Source organism: Embiotoca jacksoni, unplaced genomic scaffold (genome assembly GCF_022577435.1).
Source record: "Embiotoca jacksoni isolate LCO1_2020_lvr unplaced genomic scaffold, fEmbJac1.0.p SCAF_18, whole genome shotgun sequence".
Taxonomy (NCBI): domain Eukaryota; kingdom Metazoa; phylum Chordata; class Actinopteri; family Embiotocidae; genus Embiotoca; species Embiotoca jacksoni.
In genome coordinates, this window is record NW_027185318.1 from 11,013,878 (window position 1) to 11,040,397 (window position 26,520).

General features: G+C 44.3%; 1 protein-coding gene across 5 annotated transcripts in view; it reads left to right on the forward strand.

The window, feature by feature from the left end:
• Window positions 1-1,839: 1,839 nt before the first annotated feature.
• Window positions 1,840-26,520, forward strand: part of dnmt3ab (DNA (cytosine-5-)-methyltransferase 3 alpha b) — a 38,962-nt gene continuing 14,281 nt past the window's right edge. For 2 of the 5 annotated variants that reach the window (XM_069152750.1, XM_069152752.1), the window contains exons 1-6: window positions 1,840-1,943; window positions 3,168-3,422; window positions 7,051-7,158; window positions 11,850-12,192; window positions 17,525-17,571; window positions 19,892-20,038. In XM_069152750.1, coding sequence (XP_069008851.1) covers window positions 3,342-3,422; window positions 7,051-7,158; window positions 11,850-12,192; window positions 17,525-17,571; window positions 19,892-20,038 — 726 coding nt within the window. In that variant the 5' untranslated portion in view covers window positions 1,840-1,943; window positions 3,168-3,341. The remainder of the gene's footprint in view (window positions 1,944-3,167; window positions 3,423-7,050; window positions 7,159-11,849; window positions 12,193-17,524; window positions 17,572-19,891; window positions 20,039-26,520) is intronic. The other 3 variants (XM_069152753.1, XM_069152754.1, XM_069152751.1) reach the window with 2 other exon arrangements.

Genomic DNA, 26,520 nt, shown 5'->3' on the forward strand with positions numbered 1-26,520 from the left:
GTTCATAATTTGGTCATGTGCGTCTTTTTTTTTTTAATTGCCTTTTGTTTTAGACGTTTCACTTATAATTTTACATTTAAATGCTCGTCTTTGTTATCCAAAGGACTTTAAATGGCCAGAGGAGTGAAACTTATCAAACTTTTTCACAGCATATATTTTGACTCGTCATGGCAGGACGTCTCCACTCCGGCTCTGAATGCGTCGCCATGTAGCAGTGAACAAAGTTGTTTGTTCCAACCGAGTTTGACAGGTTAAAATGTCTGCTGTGAAAAAGGTCAATTTAACCTGGAAGACTACGTTTGCCCCTGAACTGAGTTTACAGTGACACGGCAAACAAACAGTACATGAGAACAATGTATAAGTATAGGAAAAATAAACCCATCTATCTCGCACGAGGTATAATTAGTACAACCGTTATACATGTACAAGAATAGATGACCTTTATGGTGTTAAGAGTTGAAGGTTGTGCAATGGGGAGTGTATATTTGAAGATCTTTACAAACTGCACCTCCGTCAAACACACTGTATGAACAGAGTGACTGATAATGTATCAATATGTGTGGAAGGTGAGGCTTTAGAAAAAAAAAGAGAATACATCAACGTCAAGACGTGAATATATACTGTAGTATAATCAAAACAATAAGTGCAGACATCACATGTTTGACTACACTCTGCCCCTGAAGCTGGCCGGAGGCGTCAACTAATTAGATGGCTGCTTAGGGGCCCCGCAGCCACCAGGGGGCCCATAAATGAAGCAAATTAAAAATAGGAAGTCTCCTCAGGTTCCTGTGTTCGTTTTGTTGGTATTTGTCATACTTGAATATTTATGGCCTGTTTAAAAGACTGAGAACATACTAAGCAGAAATGATATTTTACTATTTCTGAAGATGCACGTGCACACATTTAGTCTGCAAAGTTGTTACTTATTTGAATCTGTACGGCTTGTGTGCTTGTTTTTTTTTTTTTTCAACACATTATTTGTATCTTTTGTTACAAATATGATCTTCCAGGTTTTGCTGCTGCGTCACTTACACAGCATGTCAAAACTGCTGGTGGCATCTTTCGATGTAATATGATGCTATTATGATGATAAACCAGACAATATTAACATGATCTGTTCTCTTTCTCACATAATTGGACTGTTGTGTGACCTCTGCAGTGCATGTGAATAAAGTGGGGTCAAACAAATATTCCCTGAGGCCCAAACCTGCGTAAGACTTTGCCATGTTTGGCCTGCACGGTTGCATGGCATCTTGCCATGTAGCCGGCACGTTTTCTCTCAAGGGCAGTGGTGAAAATGTGGTTTCGTGCTTATTTTTGCCCTGAGGGTCACACCAATGGGGCCAAGCAGAGTGGTACTTAAGGGACATCTGGGCCATTAAAATGTCCCTTTAGTGTAACATTAGCTAAGAAGCCATAAGCATTGGAATTGTTCCTATTGGGCACTAATGTAAAATGTTGAGGCATCCCTGGAGCCTGTTGGCCTGAGGTGTATTCAGTGTGATTGCAAGATGTGCAGTTTGATTTCAGCCTTGTCCTTTTGCTCTACGTGATTGCCACTTGCTTTCCCACGTTTCATGTCTGTATTTATACTCTCGTGATAAATAAAGACAAAGATGACATAACAATAAATTAATAAAGGTTTCAAAATGGGTAATATTTAAATGCTATTCCATAAAAACGCATATATTTTCAAATTTGAAGGGTACTTTATAAAGACTAGTTAGTGTCTGACCCCCCTGACAACCACCACCAGGGTGTGTGTAAAGCGGCGGGCTTTAGGACCCGGCGGCGGCAGACCGTCTGCAGGCCCCTGCAGTGAGAGCGGCTCATCTGGAAGAGAGCTGGCCGGCCGGGGAGGTGGAGGACGGGGAGAGAAGAGGAAGGAGGCTCCGGGAGCAAGCGAGACAAAAAGGGTCAGGCCTGGGACTTGGGAAAATCGGGTAACGAACACACAGCGACTCACGCATTTAAATCCGTTTAACCCGGCACTGGTAGCCGCGCAGGAAGGCTAACCTTTATGTGAACGGAAAAAAAAAAAAACAAAAAAAAAAAACGTGAAAGCCCCGAGAGCGGAAGGCGCTCGATTGGTAAACGGGGAAATAGCGATTTAGCGGGTTTGCTTTTCTGCAGATGTGCTGATTGGACGTCGAGATGTGAACTTGACCGAATTTACAGCGTAGAAACAGCCTCGCGGCTCCTTAAAAAAAAAAAAAAAAGCACCGGCCTCATTAAAGGAAATAACGGGGATTTTTTTTTTTTATCCTTCAGTGGCCGTGGCCTGTAAAAGAGCCACAATCCCCTGGGTCATATTGCAGACTTCCCCTGCTGCAAAAGACGTCTAAAACTTTGCGATTTTAACGCATAGCCAGTTGAATATTAAATGCACGTCAGTCAATCGCAGCAATGTAAGCGTTCGGCCCGACTGGAGGCTCATGTGCATGGAAATGCGGTGACACTAAACGCCTATGTGGCCTTTATAATACATTATTTTTTCAAGATAACACGTTGTGATTGTTGCCTGCAATTCTTTTTCATCAGCGAGGGCAGCCTATTAGCTCCCTTTTTCTTTTTCTTTTTTTTTTTTTTAAATAAATCAGACTCATCAATCTTGGCTTTTTACCCTTAAAGGAAATTAAACACATTTTTAATGAATTCACAAGCTTGCTTTTTTTCTTCTTCTTCTTCTTCTTCTTCTTCTTCTTCTTCTTCTCTCTCCATATTTCCACGAGTGCAACTGTGTGCGCATGGCAGACTGCTGGGCTAACTTTGACCCAGACACTTCAAAAAATGAAATATTAATACATTTTAAGAGCATGTGCAACAGCGTAGCCGTCCTGTATTTGTATTTTTGTTGCCTGTACTTTAGATTTATTGGGCGCACGTGAGCGTGTGACAAATGTCGACTTCTGCACAAGCACACATCCATGTGGTGTAAATTGGCCTGTAGGCTATAGTAGCCATACAGTATCTATAGACGCCGGAGAGAGTCCTGTATGACGTGCACGCCACACGGAGAAATCTCGTGCTCAAGAGTAAAGCAAGAAAACTTGAGGAAATATGTCTCAGGATTGCCACTTTGTAATGCAGTTTGTCTGAATGTCTCAAGTGTCTCTTAACAGTGCGAGGGGCTGAAGAGTCTTGATGGTTTCTTTCTTTTCTTCCAGGAGAGTCCAGAGAAGAGGGATCATCTCTCATTTCTTTCTTTCTTGTTTTTTTTTTTTTTTTTTTTTTTTAAACCCCCTCCCACCCCCACCCCCCCTTTAAAGTTTATTTTCTCACCTGGAACCTTCCCTCATCATCAGACATCACTACCCCACAAGCCCGCAAGACCCTCAGTAATGCCGTCCAACACTGTCACCAGCACCAACACCGCTGCGTTCAAAGGCTCCGACTTCGCCGATTCACCTGGGAACAGAATGGTGAGAAACACCCGGGCGATGTAAAAGCACGTTTCACTCTCATTCAGGGAAAGCAGGAGACTCTTCTGACAGTTTTGTGTATCTCCGGGGGGTGACCCCGTCGGGTCGGGGCGCGCGCGCCACACGGTTGAACCTCTCTCTATGTACACATCTCCCATCTGTCACTGTCTAGCAAATGCATTAAATACCCCCCCCCAAAAAATAATCTTCAAAAATAAAAAAGGAGATTTCTCGCATTCATAGCTAGTGGGTTTAAAGAAGTCAAAAAGGTTTTTAGAGGGACTTAAGCTGAGCTCTTGATTGATTTGGTTTTGCTTTGATTGTCCCATCAGTGCAAAGTGCATCTATTTTAAAGTCCCAACCAGAATTCAGCAGGTTGATTTAAAAGGGAATTATTCACTAGTGAGCTCACGCGACGATGGCGAAGGAGTGCGCACGAATGTGCACGTGCATGTAGTCAGGTGACAGTTTTTATTGAATAAAGCCTTGAAATTAGAGGAATGTGATTTCTAACAGCCACTTCACACCAACACCAATTAAAATCCTCTTAAATGGTATGAATGGAGTTAATCGTTCAAGCTAACGCCTCTGCAATCCATAGGCTTACTTGGAGTAGGCTCAGTCGCATTGATTTCTTCTGTTTTATTGAGGAAACATTCAGATTATTTTTTAATTTTTTTACTGAAGAATCTGGCGGCGTGTGGAGTGCTGTGTCACCTGTCCTGATGCAGGCAGACTCATGATTACAGCCGCCTGCATGTGTGAATGCAGCATCACCGAGGAGGAGGCAGCGGCGGTGTGTGACATTTTGCTGTTGTAATGGTGGTTGGTGACGTGGGCGTTGGCTGGCTGGTGGAGGTTGAGTTGGAGCTGGAATGGCTCTACAGCTCTTTTTTTTTTTTTTTTTTACTGGAGGGGTTGGGGGGGGGGGGGGGGGGGAATCTGTCCTCATCCTCTACGTTCCCATTACACAGTACTGCCCTTAGTCTTGTTGCCTGGCAACAGACATCGCCTTAAATAACCGGCTACCCAGATGGAAATAGTGCAGGGATATTGACAATGTAGTAGGGTTCACTCCAGGCAACAACAAATTATGTTTCAGGCTTTTTCAGGTTTTTTTAAAAAAAAAATTCCCCCCTCAGAAAATATTGGGGGTGAAGCTGTGTGTGAAAACGGCGTGTAATTTTTCATTCGGTGCATGTGAGCGCCCGAGGTTGGGAATTGGAGGATGCGGCGTGGATGTGGGCTGTTCCTGCGCAGATAGCCAGGCACCACTGAATTGTGTCATCCATGTAAGTGGTTCCCAAATGAGGCTACACACCAGGCTGCGCTCACAACGTGCTATTATCTATGCAAATTCTGCCGCCCCGGTGAGGGGGGAAAAAAAACAAAAACAAACCCGGAGCACCCTGTTAGTAATCGCACAATGAGATGGGAGCCGTCTGCAAAGCAGGTTCTCCTGCGAAATGATTGATATCTACATTTAAAATCACCTTTTTAAAAGCCTGTCGATAGCCTCTCTATTTTCCTCTATTGATTATTATTTTCTGTTATGATTTTCACAATCTTTTCCATCCTCTGCCCACTAATCACAACATCAGTTATCCTGATAGCACCCATTTCTTTATGTAAATTAGTTTATCCCCCCAGGATGTTATTCGGTGATGGATTTATCCTATTTTAGCAGCAAACACTCTCAGGACGTAACCTGAGAGCCTGACCTTTTGGAAATTATTGCCTATGTTTATTTACGTCCTTGACCTTTTAAATTATTTAATAACGGGCCTCTTTGAAAAACATTTTTATGGCATTTTTGAGTTTGCGAGTGTGTGTGTTTTAAAGGTTTCTTGCTGTGGTTACACTTTATTCTGCAGGATTTATTACTCCAACCTGTTCATATTTGATCCATGTGGAGTCAGATGGGTCACAGATTTCAGAGCAACGTCATAATCAAATACAGAAATGACGAGGCGGCATGACAACTACTCCAAAATCTCCCCTTTGACTGACCACAAGGTTCATTTAGTTGCAGTTCTGAAGCTTCTGCGTGTTGGAAGTTTTTTTTTTTACGCTATTGTAAGATCTTCTTTAAAAATAAATAGAATTTGCACAGTTGTCATGAAATTGTATTCTGAGCAACTTGAGGACTTCTCAGCCATTTTGGATCAAAAATATGAGTTTCATTCTTGACCTTGAAAACAGGCGCTGAGGAGAAAGAAATCTCCCCCTGAGGCCCATTTAGTAGCTTTTTTTTTTTTTTTTTTTTTCAAATCACATGATCTTCATTAGGAGATGGACTTTGCCAAAGTGTTTAAAATTAGCACGGACAAGATAAGAGATTAAAGTGCTCTGGAAAAAAGAAAAAAAAGAAAGAAGAAAAAACAATTCCAGCAGGGAGGAAGAAAAACTCCTTGTCTGATGATGAAGGTCATCGGATCGGGCCGGCGACTAAATGGACTTCGTGTCTTCGAGCTCCGGGATGATCCTCAAGCTGTAATATAAGCCGAGACACAAAACTACATTCGCCGGTGACGGCGCCGTAGATTTTGTATCGTATTGAAACAGGGAGTCTTGCACTTCAACGTCTTTAAGCGGGACTGACAATTTAACTACACATGTGCACTGTAGAGTGTCGTTACTCAGAGGCATCGCCCTCACTTAACCTCCGTCACTCGCACACTGAGTTGTCTCGCTGTATTTAACTCCACCCATCAACGCAAAGTCATGCGGCGTCTTACAGTAAAGCTTTTTTTCCCACGTTACATTATGCCGCCGCGTCTCGGCTCAAAATAAATGTACTTAACGAGACGTCAGCGGAGGGAATCGGTCGCGGGGAAGGCCTCACGGTGCGGCGAGCCCATTTATCTTTCGAGGGAATCTCGCATTCAGTACTGAAGGAATTTAATAAGGACCCCCCCCGCCCCCACTGCAGCTGTCAGGAACGGCCTTGCAGTCTCATTTGCATTCAGACCTGGAGCTGGTGGTCCCATTCAGTCAATATTGAAAACTCAAAAGCATCTACATTAGGATCATCTTAGTTTTTTTCCCCATCAACCCCCAGGGGTACTCCATGGCGGCGGGACGTGGGGCTTTGTTCGCTGAGGGTGGGGCGGGGGGGTGGGGGCAATTTTATTAATCAAAGGGAAATTGCAGCGGGTTGATGGTGTGTGTGTGTGTGTGGGAGGGGGGGGGTAGGTGTGGGGGAGGCGGTCAATGTCTTTGTAACGGTGTCAAGAGGGGGATTGTCTGCGGAAGGTCAGCGCTGTGTCCGCACAGCTTTTCACTTCAGCCCGGTTCAAAGGAACGCGTCATTCCATTTTTCTATCTGTCCCATTGTCCGCTCGGGCCAAAGACACTCGAGGACCCGCCGCAGTCCTCCCAAATGTTTCAAGTGTTTCACTGGGCTGCCAGTTGTTGTGTGGAGTGCCACTCGCCGCTGCATCGTCGGCGGAGGCGAAGCCGCCACTTAACTTGCAGTGTGCACAAATACAATCATCCGTAACCCCGAGAGATGCCGCGTCTCGCATGCATCCACACCTTAAAAGTAAACCGTCCACATATAGGGGCACACTTCCATAAATGCCAGATGCCGCGTCTAAAATCACTTGCGTGCTCTTTTTCTTCACAGGGTGAGAGCACAATACTGGACATGGACCTGATGGCGGAGGAGAAGTCGACTAAAAGTAGTGCCTCTTGCAAAGCTGGCAAGCCTGGGAGGAAGCGCAAGCAGTTTCCAGTGAGTGTTGATCCAACATCACTACATGACCTGCATCCACACATGCGTGTTTTACAGTCTTATCAATTTTACAATATGTTGCCTAAATATTGGTCATAGTCCGGATTAGACATCAGCCTATGAAAGAGTCTCTCTTCCACTCACTGTAACAGCAGGTCTTTCCGCATCACTGCTGCCTTAAGGAACAACTCCCAACACTTTTTGCTGTATGACACATTGTTTTATGCATATTCTGACCTGAAGGGCAAGTTTAGAAGACTTTAAATCATCAGGGATCTCCCAACCTGTAGCTCGTGGAAAGTGCGAACAATTGGCAGTGTTTCCCACACGTAATGTGCTGCGTTTCAAATGGCGCACTTGCGCACGAACACTCGCTGGTTCGAGTGCATGAGTGCGTTCACACTGTCGAGTACACAAACACGCAGTGCACTGCAAGTACCAGGATGATGCACTCTAAAAAAAAAAAAAAAAAGTGAAACGTTGGACACTTTCCACCCTAAAATGAGGAAGGGGGCGGGGCCACTGACGTGAAGAATTTTCAAATTAAGGCGTCTGAGGAAGCTTAAACAGGTGACATAAAAACACGTCCATTTCTGGGTAAAATAATTGGAAGCTGCAGATATTTTGGCGGGTGACAGCAGCTACCCTGTTAAAATTCCTGCACTAAACAAGTAAGAGTCCAAAAGTAATTTGGAACACAGCGATAGACTTACGAGTATATTTGGCGATCCATTTTGGCGTTTTTTTTTTTTTTTATTTATCTTTTTTTTTTTTTTTTTTTTAATCTGTCCGAAAGAAGAACATTTTAATTCAAAGAAAGAAAAGACTGACACGCATGAGACGTACAGGTGAGGGGAATGCAAAGGGAAGTGATGTGATACAGTGACACGTGGACAGATAAGAAAATTAGGACAAACTAAAGTAAGTAATTGACATTGTCTTGTTTTCTGTGACGGCTGTGAGCAGTGTGAGCCTCATCAATTGAAAAATGTAATGCATACAGAAAAAAAAACATGCACGTGTTGTTGAATGTTAAAAGTATCAATCAAAAAGAAGCTTATTCAGCTGGTTTGGGTGGAGCTCAACTATGTCAACATGTAGCTCTCGGAAGAGAGAAAAAAAAAAAAGCTTGGACACCTCTGCTTTAAATAGGCAAAGAATTTGGTGAGACATTTCAAAATTCAGCAAAAATCTTTTCACTGTGAAACTGAAAGAATTGAAAAATACGGAATATCTTAGCCGCGGGCACCCAGCAGCTGTCTGCGTACAAAAATAAAAGTGCTGTGTCAGCCTTCAGAAAATCTTGTTGACCTCGGCGGCACCACGTGGACTCCGTTTGTGCTCGTGAATAAACAATCACGTGTTCCTCAGACACGTACAGACACCACACGAGGACCATTTGTAATCTGCTTGTGATGTCTTTTGTAGTTAAAAGCCCTGATTTTAATAATGACTCTTGGGCCAACTTGCATCTGTTTTTTTTTTTCTGTTTTTTTTTTTTTTTTTTCTTTCTTCCCCGAGATGATATGATTTGCATAAGCCTCCGCTGCTTTAAAAAAAAAAAAAAAAAAAATCACATTAATTATTTCTCACAGTGTGATTCAACAACTCCCCCCCCCCCCCCCCCCCCCCCCCAAAAAAAAAAAAAGGGGATCAGGGAAATATTTACAGATGATATATGGTTGGGGGCGAGGGGGGAGTGGGTGGATGTACCGGAGGGTGTGTGTTGGTGTATTTAAAGCGGCGGTGGAGTAGTATCAATAAGTGATAAAGGGAAAGCTGCGCTCAGGTGTTTTCGCAGCGGCGAGGGATTGACTGCACGTTTACCAGACGCTCCGGAGGTGTTTCGCTGCCGGTGCTGTTCTTCCTCTGAATAAGAAACACTCCGGCATGTTTTAGGCAACTCAAAACGCCGCTCGAGGGACTTTTATATCTGACACGAGACGGTTCACGTTTTGTTAAACGTCGCAGGAGGTGAGCGATTCAGGGTGGACGGCGAAGCAGCTTGCGTTGTATCGCAAGCCTCGAGCCTCGTTCCACGTGCCGTTTTACCCGGGAAGGACAAAGACGGCGGCAACGCTGTCAATGACAGGAGCGCTCTGCAAATGCAAAAACGTCGACGTGACGTCCGTTGAGTGAAGTCAGAGTAAAAGAAAACCAAAAAGATTTGTTTCCGAGCAATAGCGTGTTATTAAATGCACTCTCTTAAATGCGGTCAATCTTCTCAGCTACTGTCACTCTGAGCAAGAAAGTGAATAAACAGGTTTCCCCAAAACATCTATTCCTTTAAAAAAAACAAAAACATGCTTATTCTCACGCTGCTGACAACTTTCTTGATGAACCAATTAATCATTTGAATTATTAAAGATCGGAAAACGGCGAACCACGCACATCCAAACGTGCTTAAAATCCTGCGTGACATCTTCAAATTTCAAAACCCGAATGTGAGACCCGAGAAAAGCGGCAAATTTTGCTCAAACAGTCGCTTAAAAATAATTATCAATTGTAAAAAAAATAGCTGCAGATTCCTTTACTGTCCGGCAATATAATGATTTGTAAGCCGACGTTTTTCAGGTCTGAATTCGGGGTACAGTTTCAGCATGTGCTCTACTACGGCACGTACCGAAGCAAAATTGCCTGGCGTATCAAAAAAAAAAAAAAAAAAAAAAAAAATGCATATAAATGTAAGAAGCATTATTAATACCAGTTTGTCTATCGAATTATTTACCGCTGCATCGTGTAATGTGGTGGTGTGAAAGTGTAATGCTGCGGCAGTAAATTGGATTCGGCAGTTAGAGTTTTGTTTTGCAACCTCTGTCTATCTGTCTGAGCTGGCTGATATACTGCGCGTGACCTTTGACCCTTGGCAAGGGCCACATGTAGTTCACTGGGTCACTAATCTGTTGCGTAACTCTTCCAGCGACAGTTGAGTCTACTGTTAGTGTGTGTGTGTGTGTGTGTGTGTGTGTGTGTGTGTGTGTGTGTGTGTGTGTGTGTGTGTGTGCATATTGCTTGATTTGTTTGTGTCTGCTTGCTTTTGTGTATGTGAGCACACACACACACACACACACACACACGAACACACACACACACACACACTACAACAACTTTTTTTTCAAGTTATGAACTTAGTCAGAATATTAATAATGTCTCAGCTGCTGTTTTTTTTTTTTCATGGTGTCAAACAGATTTACTGGAGAGCTGCTCTTTGTGTGAGCGCAACTGTTGAGTTTACAGTTAATTTGTTCACAGTTGCTACGACGATGAAGTCATTTAGCGGTCGTTTTGCGGCCTGCGAAGAATGCTTTCAAGCCGGCATTTGGCTCCGAGTAGCTCTCGTTTTACGATCCAGTAGAACTTTCATAGAAGTTTTATTTACGTAATCTGCCCCCGCGTTCATTACGCAGATGTTTTCAGGTCTCTGAGTCACACCGAGACTACGTTCATATCATGTTTGTTTCCCCCCCCCCCCCCCCCCCACTCAATCTGCAATAATCAGACTTACAGAGTTTAACCTTTAGCTTCGAGCGCAGAATCTTACGTTGGCGAAACTATGGCCTGCTGACTGAGAGACTCTTCTTGAGGCGTTGCTGTTGCCCGCCTAGATCGCAACTTTCTGCACCTACATCCGCAGATGAAAGCTCCGACACCGCTCTCATCAGCGATGACAGTCTGATCTCGCAAGACATGCTCCACTTTCTGCTCCCACGGTGACCCTGTAATGGGATTGTCTGAGAAAGTGTCTTCTTTTCTTTTTTTTTTTGTTAAGGGTATTTTTAGGCAGCGCCAGAGACACTCTCACGTCTCTTCAAACACTTCAGAGTTGAAAGAAATCTTTTTCTAGGTCTTCTGAGACAGTTGGTTGTTGTTTTTTTTTTGTTGTTGTTTTTTAAGTGTAGGAACTGAATGTTGCAGAAGCTTAAATTCAGATCCAGGCAGGTCATCTCTCTTCGAGTTCATTCCTCTCTCTGCAGAATGAAATAGTTTAGCTGGGCGTCGCAAAACTGGACGCAGAGAGAGAGAGAAAAAAAAAGAAAAATTCTCCCTCGTCAAACAGCCGGCATTCTCCGCATATTTCTGTGCTGCTGTCATGACGAATGCAGGACTACAGGAAGCTCACAAGTGTACCTGATGAACTGTAATGTAATCCCTTCCCTTTACTTGCGAGTTAATGGCCGTGCAGCAGATTTACAGGCCCAGCTTTGAAGTTTTACAACTCCAGTTTAACGGCGCTGAATGGGAAATGCCATAATTCACCGACTAATAGCTACAAAGTTGGGGTGCATGTTTGATTGTGTCCAGATAGAGCCAAGGAAGGCTTAAAACGTGAAATTAAGCTTGTCCAATATGAAATGGGTCAATGCTTTAATTCAATTTTTCTTTGAAATGGGTCCAACGCACAAAGAAAGGGGGCTTATCCTCGCGCCGGTAGTGCCAACTGTTTTATTGTTGCTCGCTCAGATGACCTTTTTCCAGGCGTGCTGGATGATTTGCTGTAAACACTGAAAGGTTTTTGTGTTGCCTGCTTCAGTGCATCCAGTGAGATGTCATAACTGCTGACAGAAACAACACTGCTGTACACCTCCAAAACATCAATCCGCAACACACTGCCGCAGCAAACGGCGATGTTTATAAGGCCGATAGGCTGTCAGGATGTCAACGCTTCAATCTCCTCTTTGTCCCGCCTGCAGGTGGAGAGCTGCGGCTCCCTCAAAGACAGTGTGGGTGTGGGCAACAGCTACACCGGGGTGGGGAGGCTGTCCATGGCACAGGTCCACAACGGAGACATGGGCGGGCACAGGGACAGGATGTCCGATGCCTGTTTCCCCAAACAGGAGAAGAGGGAAGTGGAAAACGGGCTCCCCAGAGACCCTTTCTCCTGCCGGGCGGAGGACAGCTCCCAGGGTCAGAGCCCGAGTTCCTCCCAGGAGAACGGATTCCTGCCCAGCCGGGAGGAGCAGGACTCGGAGAAAGACGACCTGATGACGCCGCGCAAGAAACGGGGGAGGCGGAAACTGGAGCGTCCGACGAAATGTGAGTTGTTGGTTTTTTTTTTGTTGGTTTTTTGTGCTTCGCTGTCTTTTTGATGGGCTCTGTGTGTGTGTGTGTGTGTGTGGGTGCGTGTGTGTGTGTGTGTGTGTGTGTGTGTGTGTGTGTGTGTGTGTGTGGATACACCAGCAAGGATCACGTGCATGTGTACAAGATGTTGAGTGGTGAGCTGTAAATGGATGTCAGGCTGAGAGGGTCTGTGCAGCTCCACACACACACACACACACACACACACACACACACACACACACACACACACACACACACACACATGCACACGCACACACATACACACACACACACAGAGAGAGAGAGCGTGGGGGCCGACGCTGCCAGGATTAGTAACACTGAGTGTCGCATTCATGCTGCTGCACAGTGCAGTGAAGAGAAGGCACTTTAACTGCAGAGCAAATCAGAGCTGATTACAATGTTTGTACTGTTACGTATTATTCAGAACCTTCTGCCTGCGATCTTTCACAATCGTTCAGTGTCATCAGTGCGGTCGGACAAATGCTCTCAGTATGCACGACCAGTTGACAAGCACCATGTGACCGAAATAAGATTCAGAACATGAAACAGGCAGCTGCAATAAAAAAAATTTAAAAAAAACCAGGGAGAGGTCTTTGAGATAATGGAGCGACAGGGAAAGTCGATTCCCTCAAAATATTACATTTGAACGTAATTTAATAGAATACGATGATTGCAAACAGGTGGAAACAGTCTTGGAGTCATAAGCAGTTCATTAAAACATCCAAACATTTAACGAGAACTGTGTTTGAATTGTCAGAGTAATAAAATAAAAACATTTCATTTTGACAAGAACAGGTTTTGTGCTTAGTTTGCAATTTTAGATTAAAGAAGTAGTTATTTATTGATTGGTCGCTAAAAAAAACAAAAACTGATCGGCAACAATATTTTCTGCATTTCTTTATATCAATGAGTACTACTACTACTAATACTTTCAGTGGGACAACCGAAGGAATCTAAAAAACACATTTTGGGTTTTAGGGATTTCTGCTGGGCCATTGTGACTATTTTTCTGACATTTAACAGACAAAACAGTTAAAAAGTGTCATCAGTGGCCCTAAAGTTATACTTATATTTCAAATAAGGGAACATTAGGACAGTAGGTTTTAAAGAATTTGCTATAACTTCTTAAAGAAAGTTGTTATTTTGTGGGCATTGCATGTCTTTATTAGAGCACAGAGGAGAGGCAGGAAATGAAAGGCGGGGACAACAAAGGTTGCTGGCAGGACAACATCTGAGGGGATGTTGTGGTTGACATTCTTGTGCAAAATACCTGAAAATATTTATCTCTTGAAATAATTATGATACGAAATGACAATTAATTTAAGTTAAGACTGTTGTGTAAAACCACCAGCTTCAATGCAAACTGTGCACATTCCTATAATATATCATTTTATATGTAAATAGAATTTTGGTTCCATTCATATCAACAGTGAGGATAGCATTAGCGTATAAAGATTATATAAATTACGGGGCATTGTTGTGAGAAAGTCTTGCTGACGGGTAGTTTTCAGGCCAAAATGAAGACCCCCTGAGCCGCCCCCCCCCACACACACACACATAAACACATACCCTGAACTCTCCTATCTCTGTCGGCCCCGTGCCTCTTGTCCCCAGCTTGTCCCTCTCTCGACCGCAGAGACACCAGCGATGACCTTGTTGAGGAGTGCAGTAAATAAATCGAGGGGAGGGGCCACTTGTCTCCTGGCAACCGGACTCTGCTGGGAGCTGGCAGGTCTCTGTTGTGGCCGCCTCGCCGTCGGGAGGGGGGGGAGAGGGGGGGGGGGGCCCTGCTAGGTGGAAGGTGTCGTGCCCAGAACTCTTTACAAACTGAGTCTGCACTCTGGATTAACCTGATCTGTTCCTCCAGGATCGATTACTTGTACATTGAGGCGAAAAGCAGGGATAGCCCCGCACGCTGCAGGTGGATGAGTCTCCAGTGAGCGTTGGTTGGTGGCCATAAGTCATACAATAGTTATGACAACATTTCACACCAATATCTAATAGGATGAATTATTATTATTACTTTCTGACCAACAGCATAACTGAGGATCAGAGGAGGAGATCGTGACCATATTTCACATTCATGAAATCTCCTGTGTCCACTTTGAAACTCTGCCGTCAGGATTGAAGTCGTGTGTGAAGCATCTGCGTTTTTAGAGTTTAAAGTTTCTTTGCAGCAGTGTCTCCAGGAGTTTAGACAGATATGCGTGTGAACTGCTACCGGGCGGTAATTCTACTTCTCTTTAACTCTCTTATCAGAATTGAAATCTCTGAACATGGCAACGCTCACACCATTCGGGCTACTACAAACCTCCAGTTTGTTAGAAAGAGGAACTGTTGTAGGTGGTCGGAAAGAAGCACCGTTAGCCACAGAGTCAAAGAAACGACTTCCACATACAGAAATTCAGTTCGGGGTTTGCGTGCACTCTGCAGGTCCCTAAAGACCTGCAGCAGATGTCAGCGACACGGCTGCAGCAGTCAGGTTAAGTTAAGTTTGTTATTTGCAGGCCATACGTGCACAAATGTGCCGTTTGGCTTCAGTAGTATTCGACACCTCTGACACACTAAAACAGCATTTCTTTCTTTTCGAGGAGATCAAAATCAAACGTAGGAAGGAGGCCGTAGAAGTCACGCTGTACGGGTTGCAGGTTCGAGAACAGAAAAGCGAGCGCAGTTGGTGAAAAATGCAGCAGGAGGGAGCATGTGAGGTCTTAAAAAAAAAAAAAAAAAACGGCCCACACACTTTTAACTCAGATTACATGCTCCCTCAACTCTGCCAAGAGGTTAGTGTTACTTTGGAGGTGCAGAAACACTGTTGCACCTGCAATGATTTACCTTCCTGTAAGTGTACTAATCAGCATATCAGGCCGGGACTGGAATATACTCTCAAGGAGACATTAACGCTGTAACTTATCACGCCTGAATGGAGTGCTGGTCTGGGATAGAGATCGATCGTTTCTGTTATCCATCTGGAGGGCACAGGAAGGATCTGAGCCCCGGCTGGAGTGGAACTGTACTCCGGCAACACTAGAGCTGGAAGCCGCTCAAGCTGGCAGAGTATACTCTCTGTGGGCAACATTAGAACAGCTCCGCTCACAAACCCGGTGACCTTGGCAGTCCGCATGCCTCGCCGATTTGTTATATAGTCACTTATTCCCGATGAGGAGGACGAGGGAGGGCGGGGAGGAGGGAGGGACGGAGGGTGGGCGAAGGGTTGGGGAGTGCAAGTGGCTCAGCTGCACCGACTTGAAGAGGCTGCTAAGAGAGCAGGCTATTGTTTGGACAGGTCTGTAGGGTCCTTCACCGACAAGCCGGGTTTTGGCTGAGCAAGAAAACCGTGCCATCAGAAGTCGTCTCGAGCCTCTCAGGGGCTCGAGTGTTACGATAGTTGTTTCAGGCTCTGACTCAGCAGATAGTCGTGTTTACTCAGGCTGTGCCATCAACACTATTTCAGGGCACGGCCGCCTGCCTGTGTGTGTGTGTGTGTGTGTGTGTGTGTGTGTGTGTGTGTGTGTGTGTGTGTGTGTGTGTGTGTGTGTGTGTGTGCGCGCGCGCGCGGGCGCGCTTGCTTACAGTCAAATTGAACATTGTAAATTAAAAACCAGAGGTGTTGGTTTTGGCTTCGTTATCTATTTTTCCGCTGCTGCTGCTGTTGTGGGTGAAAAAACAACTTTTCATTAATCATGAATCCTCACTGCCGCTCTCGTGTTTCACATGAGTCGCGTCCACGCTCCCTGGCTAACCCCCTCGCTGCTCCGCTGAACGCAGGCAAGCAAACATTGCTGTTTAAGAATGAATAACATGCCCTCGTTGTGGACCTCCGCGTCTTAAATCACGGCCGAGTTAATGGGAAATCCCAACTGGGACTTTTTATTGTGTTGGAGAAATTTTTATTGCACTGCGGTTTTCAGCGCACGTTTCACCAAATATTTTCGGTGCTATTTTGGACTATCTTTACCCCGCTGTTGCACATCTCACTTTGGTTTCACAACTTCCTCTGTATACATGGATATTTTCTCTTCTCTGCAAAATTTTCGTCTCAGAAAAGGAGTTCTTACCTGTGGTACATGAAAAACGCGGGTTTTTAATATGATTATTTGCCAAATTTTCCCCTTCATTCAACACAGTAACCAGGTCTTTTTGAATGAGTTTTAGAATCTCTAGAACAATAAATTTAGAAGCAAAAAGAAGCATTAACTTTATGACTCTTTTAAATGGACTAGAATTTACTAGTAGTACGTTTAAAATGCAGTAAATACACTGGTTAGATCTTTAAAAATATGTAGATTTGCTCAGTTGTGAGCAAAACAAGAGTTATGACAACATTAAAGGTGCAGTATGCAGTATAAGATTTAAAATCTGTCTCGTAATAACATTTTGTACATTAGGAGGCGATAGTGAGTTATTGTGGCATCCCGGCCGTCTGCCCTCAGTTTTTGCAGTTCGGTTGAAATTTGGCGATTCTTGCCCTGTCGTTATTTTGGAATCAGAAACTTGAACATCTACATCACCATGACAGTTCGAGGAAACCGCCTCTGCTGCTCAAAATCACATTACATCATAAAAACTCCAGAAAAATGCTTGAACGGACGCTCAAGTGAGTAAAATAGGAGACTTGAGAATTGGCACAGAATTCCCAGTGGGCCTTCCCACCATTTTCCAATCCAAATAAAACGGACCAATACTTGCTTTTTTTTTTTTTTTTTTTTACAAAACTCTACTGCATTAAGAAGAGACTCGTATCTTGATCTGGTCGAGGCTCTGGAGGACGGCAGGGAGATTTGAAGCGAAGCAGTATGCTGTTGCATTTCGCGGCGTCAGCGGCGAGGGGGAGGCACCACGCTAATAGCAGCCAGCTGTGTGTCTCCTGAAGGGGGGATATAAGGTCAGAAGTGTGACGTTCGCCAAAACAAACCTGGCCACTCTCCACCCTCATCATAACCTGGGCAGCCTCTCCAAACCCCTCTCTGGGTTGCATCAAACCCCCATGTGGCACCTAAGCACACAAGTTCCTGTGATCCTTCAATGATTTTGAACTCGGAGCACGCAGAAGGAGTTTCCCCGACCCAGTATCTCTCAGCGGTCTTATTAGTTTGACTTTAATTGGATCAACATGACGTTAATGTGATGATACGGTGGGCGGAGATTAATAAAAATGTGTCACGTGGTTTATTGATGAATGAGAGGCCACTTCAGCTTCAGCACAGATACAAAAGAAAACCGATGCCAGTTCCCTCTCTGCTATGAATGATTCAGGCCATCCATTGTGTCGCTGTCTTCTCTCTAGATGTGGAGCACAAGGAGGAGGACGGGAGTGATGCAGTCAAGACCGAGGTAAGATTTCTGCTCTGTTGTGTCTTTGTTCTCGAGGCTGACGTAACTCTTAAGGTGTCTGTCACACTTGGGAGAGCTGTAGCTCCCTTTTTGTGTGTGTGTGCGTGCGTGTGCGTGTGTGTGCGCATGTGTGTGTGTGTGTGTGTGTGGGAGGGGGGGGGGGTAAAAGGGGGTTGATTTACCTTTCCTGTCTCGAACCTCGTATCCTCCGCTTAGGATCGATGGTCGCGGTGCAAAACTGAAGAGAAGTGAACGAGTTTTTTTTCTCGAGTAGAAAAAGGAAAGTTTTTGTTTCAGAAATATTGAATATAAGTGGATTCTTCACCCGACTCCACCGTACTGGTATGTTAACAAAGTCGGTCCATCCAGTGTTGTCATGGCAACGTACATCTCGAGTCTTATTACTTACTCTTGATTGTAGGACCTGTTGTTTCGTGAATGAAGGGTTAGATACTGTTTTGCATGACTGTAGCTCGCCCGGCATAACGCAGCGTTTCTTGCTTGAGAGTTAAACGACAGGATTAATACAACTCTCACATCTGCACTTTGCATATGACTTGTGCTTCAGCCAGTTAGCTCAGCTTAGCATAAAAACTGGAAACAAGGAGGACTGGCTTGCCTAGCTCTATCCAACTACAACAAAAAACAACAATTAGTCGGGCGTGCAAAAAGGGGGGTTGACGGATTATTTCTTGACTTGGACCAGTAAATTACCAGTAAGCAGTTTACTGGATCCGCTTTACCCGTTTCCAGTCTTAATGCTAAGCTAAGCTAACCAGGTGCTATACAGTGGCTACATATATGTACAGGAAGAGTGGTATCAATCTTCTCACCTGACTCTCGGCAAGAAAACGACCACACCGAAATCTTCTCATGTAAATGTAGAAAAACAAAGTCCAATGGTTCCTTTGAGCTTATTTCTTGGGCGCTGTTTATACCTGGCATTAACATGCGTCCTGGGTGGTCAGATCACAAGCGGACGGCTCAAAATTCAGGTTTGAACACACCAAAGACACCCGAGATTGAGATCTGATCTGATCTGCTCATAACACATTCAGAGGATGTCTGGGGTACACATGGCCACATTTTTCTTCGCAGTGTGAACATGAGGGACACATTTAATGACCGCCTACTCAACTTATGTCCTCTGGGTAAACAATATAGATAATATCCAAGAGAAAAATATCATGCTTGATTCTGCTGAGTGCAGCTGAACTGTGCAAACTGAACCGGTGGCTATAAATCAGATGTTTACTGAATATTAATGTTGGTTCAGGCTCAGAATCGGGTGAAGCCTGACGGTTCAGCTTGTAAATTACGAACTGGAATCTATAGACCTTTACAAATGTGAAACACGTCATTAATTTCTAATAGACAGAGCTTTCAAATGAGACAAAGATGGCTCTTTTTGTTTCTCGCCTTGTGTTACATTACATTTAGCTGACGCTTTTATCCAAAGCGACTTACAACACACCGATGGTACACTGTCGGGAGCAACTTAGGGTTCAGTGTCTTGCTCAAGGACACTTAGGCATGTGGACAGGAGGAGCTGGGGATCGAACCACCAACCTTCCGATCAGTGTGCAACCCGCTCTACCGACTGAGCCACAGCCTCCACCATGTATGTGTTTACTTACGTGAACTTAGTTTATTTACGTGATGTACATATTTAATTGCTTATAGAGCGGGTAAGTGAGATCCGACCACAAAGGGAAACATCTGCGGAGGGTGTGAACAGAGGTACTTTGAGCTGTCCCCTTGTAATCGGATCACCCAGGACATGTGATAATGCCAAGTGTGAACAGGGCCCGTGTGTCTATAAACTTTTAGCAACATGCTGTCCCACAAAGTAAAGTGTATCTGCACCATCGCCAGACTGGAAGCTTTGCATAGACGTCTTTTTTCAAGGTCCAGAAAAAGTAGTTCTCTTGCCTTTGGACTTGTGAAAGAAATGGTACCTAATGGTGTATAGATTTGAAATATCAAATACACTTGGGAGCTTCTCGTGTGTGCTGGTGCTGGTGGCCTTGAGACTGTGTTGCCAGGGAGGTGTTGATTAGACTCCGTGGCATCACTTCCAGCCGCCCGACCAATCACGGCACCGCACGGCACATCGACACGAGTCATCATCATGTAAGAAATTAGTGAAACCCATCGCCTCAACCGCCAATTACCCACCTGTTGACCAGAATCTGTCTCGCAGGCAGATTGGACGCGCAGTTTTACTACAAATCTGGATGCTTCCTCATGAGAGAGAAACTCTTATAGGAAGAATTAAAAGCTAGTAGCTAACTTTTTTTTTTTGTAACACCTTAAACAGGGAGGTCGAGGCAGGCTGCGAGGGGGAGTTGGTTGGGAGATCAGCCTTCGTCAGAGGCCCATGCCCAGAATAACCTTCCAGGCTGGTGACCCTTATTACATTAGCAAGCGGACCAGAGAGGAGTGGCTGGCCAAGTGGAAGATGGAGGTGAGTACCCCAGCTCTGTCCCAGCCACCGTAGACAGCAGGGCGAGCGGCAGGGCGTTGACCAGAGATGCCAAGGGTCACAGACAGGGCTTGTGGTGCATTCACAGCCAAGTGTATTTGATGGGTCATTTGATATCTCATGAAGGTACCATTTATTTCCGTGGGCTTCCAGTCGGGCTCCCGCGTTTCCTGGCTTTGTGCTCGTGTATTGTATGAGCCGAGGAGAAATCGCACGCAGCTGCGTCGATCACATCTGTTTGATGGTTTGACATGATTCATGCTTCCCGGATGAAAAATGTTGTGTTAAATTTAGATTTGCATCACTCCGACTGCTTTTGATGTCTTGAAGTGGAAGTGAAATGAATCGAGATTAAAGGGGGTCAGTGCATGCAAATACATAAAAAGAATTTTTTTTTTTTTCCTTTTTTTTTTTTTTGTTCGCTTTGTTTCTTGGCATTTTTTTACAGGACAGGAAACATGAGAGAGAGATGGGTATGACATGAAACAAAGGTTTCTTGCTATAATTGAACCAGGGGCTGTGCTCTTACATGGCATGCGCTTTAATATTTTTTTTTTTATTTTTTTTTTTGTTGAGGATTTTCAATTTTCAAATACTTAGCAGAAACATTACACAGTGAACATCCTCGTTAATTTGAATAATCCACAGACTTTACGAATGTTTAAAACAGCTCTGTTGAATACATTCACGAAAATCCAGTTCCAGTTAGAGATCCATAAGTTACAATATAAAATAATTTCAAGAGGAAGAATTTTACTGCTCTGGAAAGTTATTGCCACTGCAATCATTTCATATTTCATCCCAGTCGTTGTAACGTAAACCATATAAATACAGTATTTATCTTTCAGGAACCGTTATCGAAATCACGGTATCGATAACAGTCCTTGTATCAAAAATATCCATCCGACCAATGACAATGTCTTTATTTGACCTTAATCTTTCCTCTGATCATTGAGGTTCTTTTTATCAGGAGACTCCACTTTCCAAAAACGTTTCTTGTACGCTTGTTTTTCGGCCGAAGTCTTGGCCTACTCCTTTTTGTCACCATGGTGACAACTGTTGTTCCCTCCTCCCCGTTTCAGATCTGCCAAACCAATCATTGCTGGGTGATGTAAAACGCATCGCGACTGAATGTCTCGCCAGACACCAGATTTAAAAACTCGGCATACTGTTAAATACTCCGAGCGGTTTAATCAGCGTCCTGCGAACTCGTTTGGCTGAAAAAATTGTGTTAATTAAAAATCGGAAAGCTCCACCGCAGCCGCAGTGAGACGTTGCACAAGACAACACCTTTGATAGCAATTTTAAATAGCAATTTTAAAGGCTACGGATATGAGAAACTGTGCTCAGAGAAATATGAAATTAAAACTTTTACTGTAAACTTTTGTTATGAACAAGTGGGAAATCTCCATCCGCTGATGAGGATCCTGTGGTATGTGAAAGCCCCGAGTGATGAACCACTTTGTGCGATTGGTTGGTCTGTAATACTGTAAATGTGACGACAAGCTCCAAGATTTCTCTTTGTGAACACTGATCCAGTGAAATGAATCCGGCATGAGGTTAATCTTCATAAATGCGAGGTTCATTTCTCACTAACTCATGTTAAATACCACTTCCTGTGGTAATGAGATGTCGTGCAAACCTCATCTGTTACATAACAGGCAGTTTTCGTAGTATCACCGTAGGGTCCTCCATTTCTTCAGCCCCCTCCGGCCCCCTTTCTGCTCCCTGGGAGCGGCCATAAAAAACGTCCCCAGGGAGGAAATATTGCCAAATTAGCAGGACATGCCGGGTCCTCCCAGTGAAATGTCGTAAAACACGAGGCCCGGGCGCAGCAGCTCAGAGGTGGATCCTCCTGAACGAGGAGCTCTGCTAAGGCTGGGATTTGAGGGGATTTGCAAGATGCAAATTTTCCATGTGCCTGTTTTTCTTTCCGCCTTCTCTTATCTGTATTGCAGGCTTTGATCTAATTAGCATAAAGGCTGGTTTATGTTGCCTCCAAAGCTCTTCCCCCGAGCACTAATGCCATGCATAGATTTAGTTTGGGATCGGCTCTTGCTACAGAGACTTTCACTGTTGCATCCCACCGCATCAGGGACTATATGGTGGCCGAATGGCCGTCTTGCACTTTCTCCAGGATCTCTCTCTCTTCTTCTCCCTTTTCTCTTTTCTTTTTTTCATGCGCCTTGTGTTACAGTGGACTTCTCTGGTCTCTCCCTCTCCATTTCCCTCCCCCATTCTCCTCCTGACCCCTCCCCCAGCTATGGAAATGAACTCTGTGCTATGGATATGAGGGTGAAGATGAGGTTTGCAGCAAATTTCCAGCCCTGCTTGCAAGACAGCCTCTTGGCTCGTCGCCAACATTTTGCAAGTCCTCTCTAGCCAACCAGAATTCCTGTCGGCAATCACCTGACCCTGAATTCCCAGACAAAGAAATGTTCATGCTTTCTTTTTTTAAGCGATCCCTTCTACTCTGAGAGTGGGGGTGAAAAAAAAACTCAAGCCCCACACTGGATTATGAGGGTTGCACGCTGGCGTGTATGGGTATGTGCACTGCATTGTTTGTTTGATAACATGGGGGTGGGGGGGAGATAGTGTGCATGTTTGATTAGCCTGCTTACAGGGGGAAAAATATGCTGACTTCAGGTATTTCCATGAGAGTTGTTGTGGACCATCTGCTTTGCACAGCTTAAAGGGAAACCGTCTCTTTAAAAAAAAAAAGGAAAAAAGGGGGGAAGAGGGAGCAGGCTTTAGCCGTGTTTGGGAAAAAGTTGCTTGCAAGAAAAAAGTTTCTCCCGTGGGGCAAATATGTGCTCAAACTATTTCCTGTTTCATCGCAGCACCTAGAAATGTCAGAGTAGCTTGATTCTTGTGAGGTCAAGTATATTTAACTTTTAAAATGTTTTTTTTTTTTTTTTTTTCTCACAATGAGTTCACCTTACATAACATTTAACTGGGGTGAAGTTGTCGTGTAGGCCTCTCAGCCCTTTTCTTCCTGTCTTTGTTGCACTTTGTTCTGTTTGACTATGGACTTGGATTTACTGGAAGAACAGTAATTTCATTACTTAAATAGATTTTTAAAGGGCTTTATTACAGAGTGAACCGAGCTTACCTTTCAGGGAGCTTCTTTTTTTTTTTTTTCTCCTCGTACTTAACAGCTCCACTTGTGGATTCATGGGGAAATCTGTTTATGTATTCATGGCTGACTTTGTAATATTCCTAATTATCTCTTAAAAGGACGCAGCACAATGAGAACCAGATGGCCTCTTTTTGCTGTGACCCCCAAGGCCACTTGTGAAATACACAGTCTTTGTATGGATCTGTGCTAAAAAAAAAAAAAAAAAAAAAAAAAATCAGGCTAATGAATGCAGTGGCCACATCTCTGCACTACAGAACCTGTACATTTTTAGACCGTACTTCCACCATAAAAAGACTCCTTTTAACTTTTACAATCTGATTTCGCAGCATTTTGATCTGATGCATTTTGAGTTAACTACACCTGTTGTGACTTAGAGAAGTTTTTTTTAAGTTTTTTTTATAACGTCCAGCTTAGTAGATAAGCTCGGGTCTTTGCACTGAAGACATATCTCTGGTGTATAATCCATCAAACAGTTGCACAAACCCGTCCCTGGTCTCGGCTGCCTGTTGTGCATGAGAGACTACTGCATTCAAAGGTCAAACTCTTTTGTGTTGTTTCAAAGCCCTAGTGTCATGTTGTGTAAGGAAGTAATGCTCGGTGACAGTTCGTTTCATCGAACTTTTACCTTTAAGGTAGGTATTTACTTTATTAATTCCCGAGGGGAAATTTTTTCAATCAGACTTTCGCTGGACGCTTGATCATTTTGATTCAGTGGCAGATTTCCTCAAACGTCTAATAATGACTTTGTTTCAGGCTTATTTTCTTTGTCGTGTTTCATCTTCGACCCCTTTGAGACTCTGAATTTATCCTCGTAAAGTTAACATCCTATAAATAATTGCAGCCGTGCAGTAAACCTGACTTTTTTTTTTTTTTTTTTTTTTTTTAACAAGTAAGGACTTGATAGTAAAAGTATCATCTGCACACCCTGGAGACCAATATCTGCTCCCTTTCTTTCTGCCTCTCGCTGCACTCTGTCACCCCTTGAGCCCTCAGGGTATCATGCTGCACAGCCTCCAAGTCAGATTATCCCTCATTGTGCACCCAACATGTCTCTGCACTCTGCCAGGGGCCTGTAGAGCTTCTGTTTTCACTCTCTCCCTAACAAAATTACTGTAAGCACTGTCCTCCATGGTTTCCATATTGAACCTCAGAGAGGTGGGGAGTGTGTTGGTGTTTTCGACCAATTTTGCTTCACCCTGGTGTTTGTACAACTTACAGTACTTCCGCTGTCATTTTTTTTTTTTTTTTTTTGGGGGGGGGGTATTTGTGCTGCGCTCAGCGTGACAGCGGATATAAAGTGGTGGTATATTTCTTGAGCTGTCAGTGACGGGCAGGCGTTTGTAAATGATAAAAGACCGCATTGTGTCGCGGCTACCTCCCTTTTTCCTATTTTCCCCTTTTTCAACTCGGAGGGCCTGTCTCACTGGTTTGGAGCTGCACACACACTGTGAGGCCCCCAAAAGGGGGGCAGGGGGGGGAGAGGGGGGCATTTACAACTGGGAAGAAGTCCAGAGACAAATATCTGGTTCTTATAGCGACTGTACTTTCTCTCCTCCCCCCACTGGCATTTTTGAAGGGTCACTTTCCCATTGGCTGCGAGGAGAAGGAGCCCTTGGAGACGGGCTGACCCTAAACACACCGGGAAGGAGCCCAGAAACGCTCTGCTGCTTTTATTAGCATTTACACATACACATCTCCCAGTAAACCCGTGATCAAGATGAAGAAACTCACTTCGGAGATCATTTACGAATCATCTCTTGCAGTTTCTCTCCGTCAGACACGGCTCTCCTCACCTCAATGCTTTTTCAAATTATTCCTCCTTTAAGTGACACTAGTTGTTTTTGCAGTTTAGCATGTGCACACCGGGAAAAACTGGACTCCTGTGCGCCTGTGCCGCAGCCAAGAGGCCTATCACATATGGCCCAGGGGCTTTGAACCATCCATCCAGCGATACAGTACAGATATTTATAAACCACGGCAGAGCCTCTTGATTGAAGAGCACATGTTTCTACTCTTGTGCACAGAGAAGAAAAAAAAAAAAAAAACTCCCCACGCCATCTAGGCACCACCTCCCCTTAAAGGCACTATTGTTTACGAGTCGCACTTGAGGTGAGGTGGGGGGGGGGGGGGGGTGGCTATACTCTCTCTCTATGCTCTTCCCACACGCCCACTAGACATTTACAGTACGTGTGAGACCTGAGAACCTGAGAAACCCTCGAGGAAAGTAAGCACAGCTGTGGGGCGCTGCTCTCACGTGGAGCCTATAGTATGGCCGACACGTGTTTACATACGGGTCTTGTGTCTGTGTGCTCTCAAAAGGGGGGGGAAAAAAAGAAAAAGAAAAGAAGAGAGAAGTTAGCATGTGTGTCAGTACAGTGTGTTTGAAAAGAGAGAGACATCAGAATGAGTGCAGCTGTTGGGGATGTGGAGGGAGGGGAGGGGGGGATTTACTGCGTGAGAGGCTTAATGTCCCCGGCTGCGTCTCGTCCTCTCTGATCGACCTAGCGGTTCAGTGTCAGGTACCACAAACCCGGTGAACCCTCGGCTGCAGCTCTGGACACTATAGGGTTACTGTATACACCGCTGCAGATGAATGGGCCTCACAGTCGGAGATAAAGACGTGTTTACAAAGGCTCGCGGGCTCCCACTCTTGCGTTTCCACAGCAGAGGTGAGGCGGTGCACTCCGCTTGCACTACTGCAGATCTGGTGCTTATTACAGTTTTATGTATATCCCTGCATGGCCAGCATCATCGCAGGTAGGCGCTCCGTAACGATCCTCCTCGCTTTTCAGCAGGAAACCGTGTTCCTGTAGCGCTGAATATCACAACACTAAAAGACCGCAGCGACGGCTTGATGAGATCCTTTGCAACGTTTGTACTTGTTGACGTATTTCCGGATTTACCTCCATGTGCATGGCCTTTCGAGCCTTATGTCCATTTCGCCCTCCTCTTCATCACAAAGGGTTAGAATTACAATGAGCAAATGTTGTGGCTTAAGTTTTAAGTTTCCTTTTTTTAAAATTTCAATTTATACTGGTGGTCTTTAGTGGTTTGTTGTTAAGACGCGCAAGTCATATTTGTTTATAAAACACTTTTTCCAAAGAAAAGTTGGGAAAAGTGGTTTAAAATGTAAATGAAAAACAGAATTCGATGATTTGCAAATCACGTGAACCCACATTTCATTGAAAATAGACCAAAAACAACATATTAAATGTTGAAACTGAGAAATGTTATTGTTTTATAAAAAAAAAATGCTCATTTTGAATTTGATGCCAGCAACACGTTTCAAATATGAATTTACATGACTTGCAAATCATTGCATTCT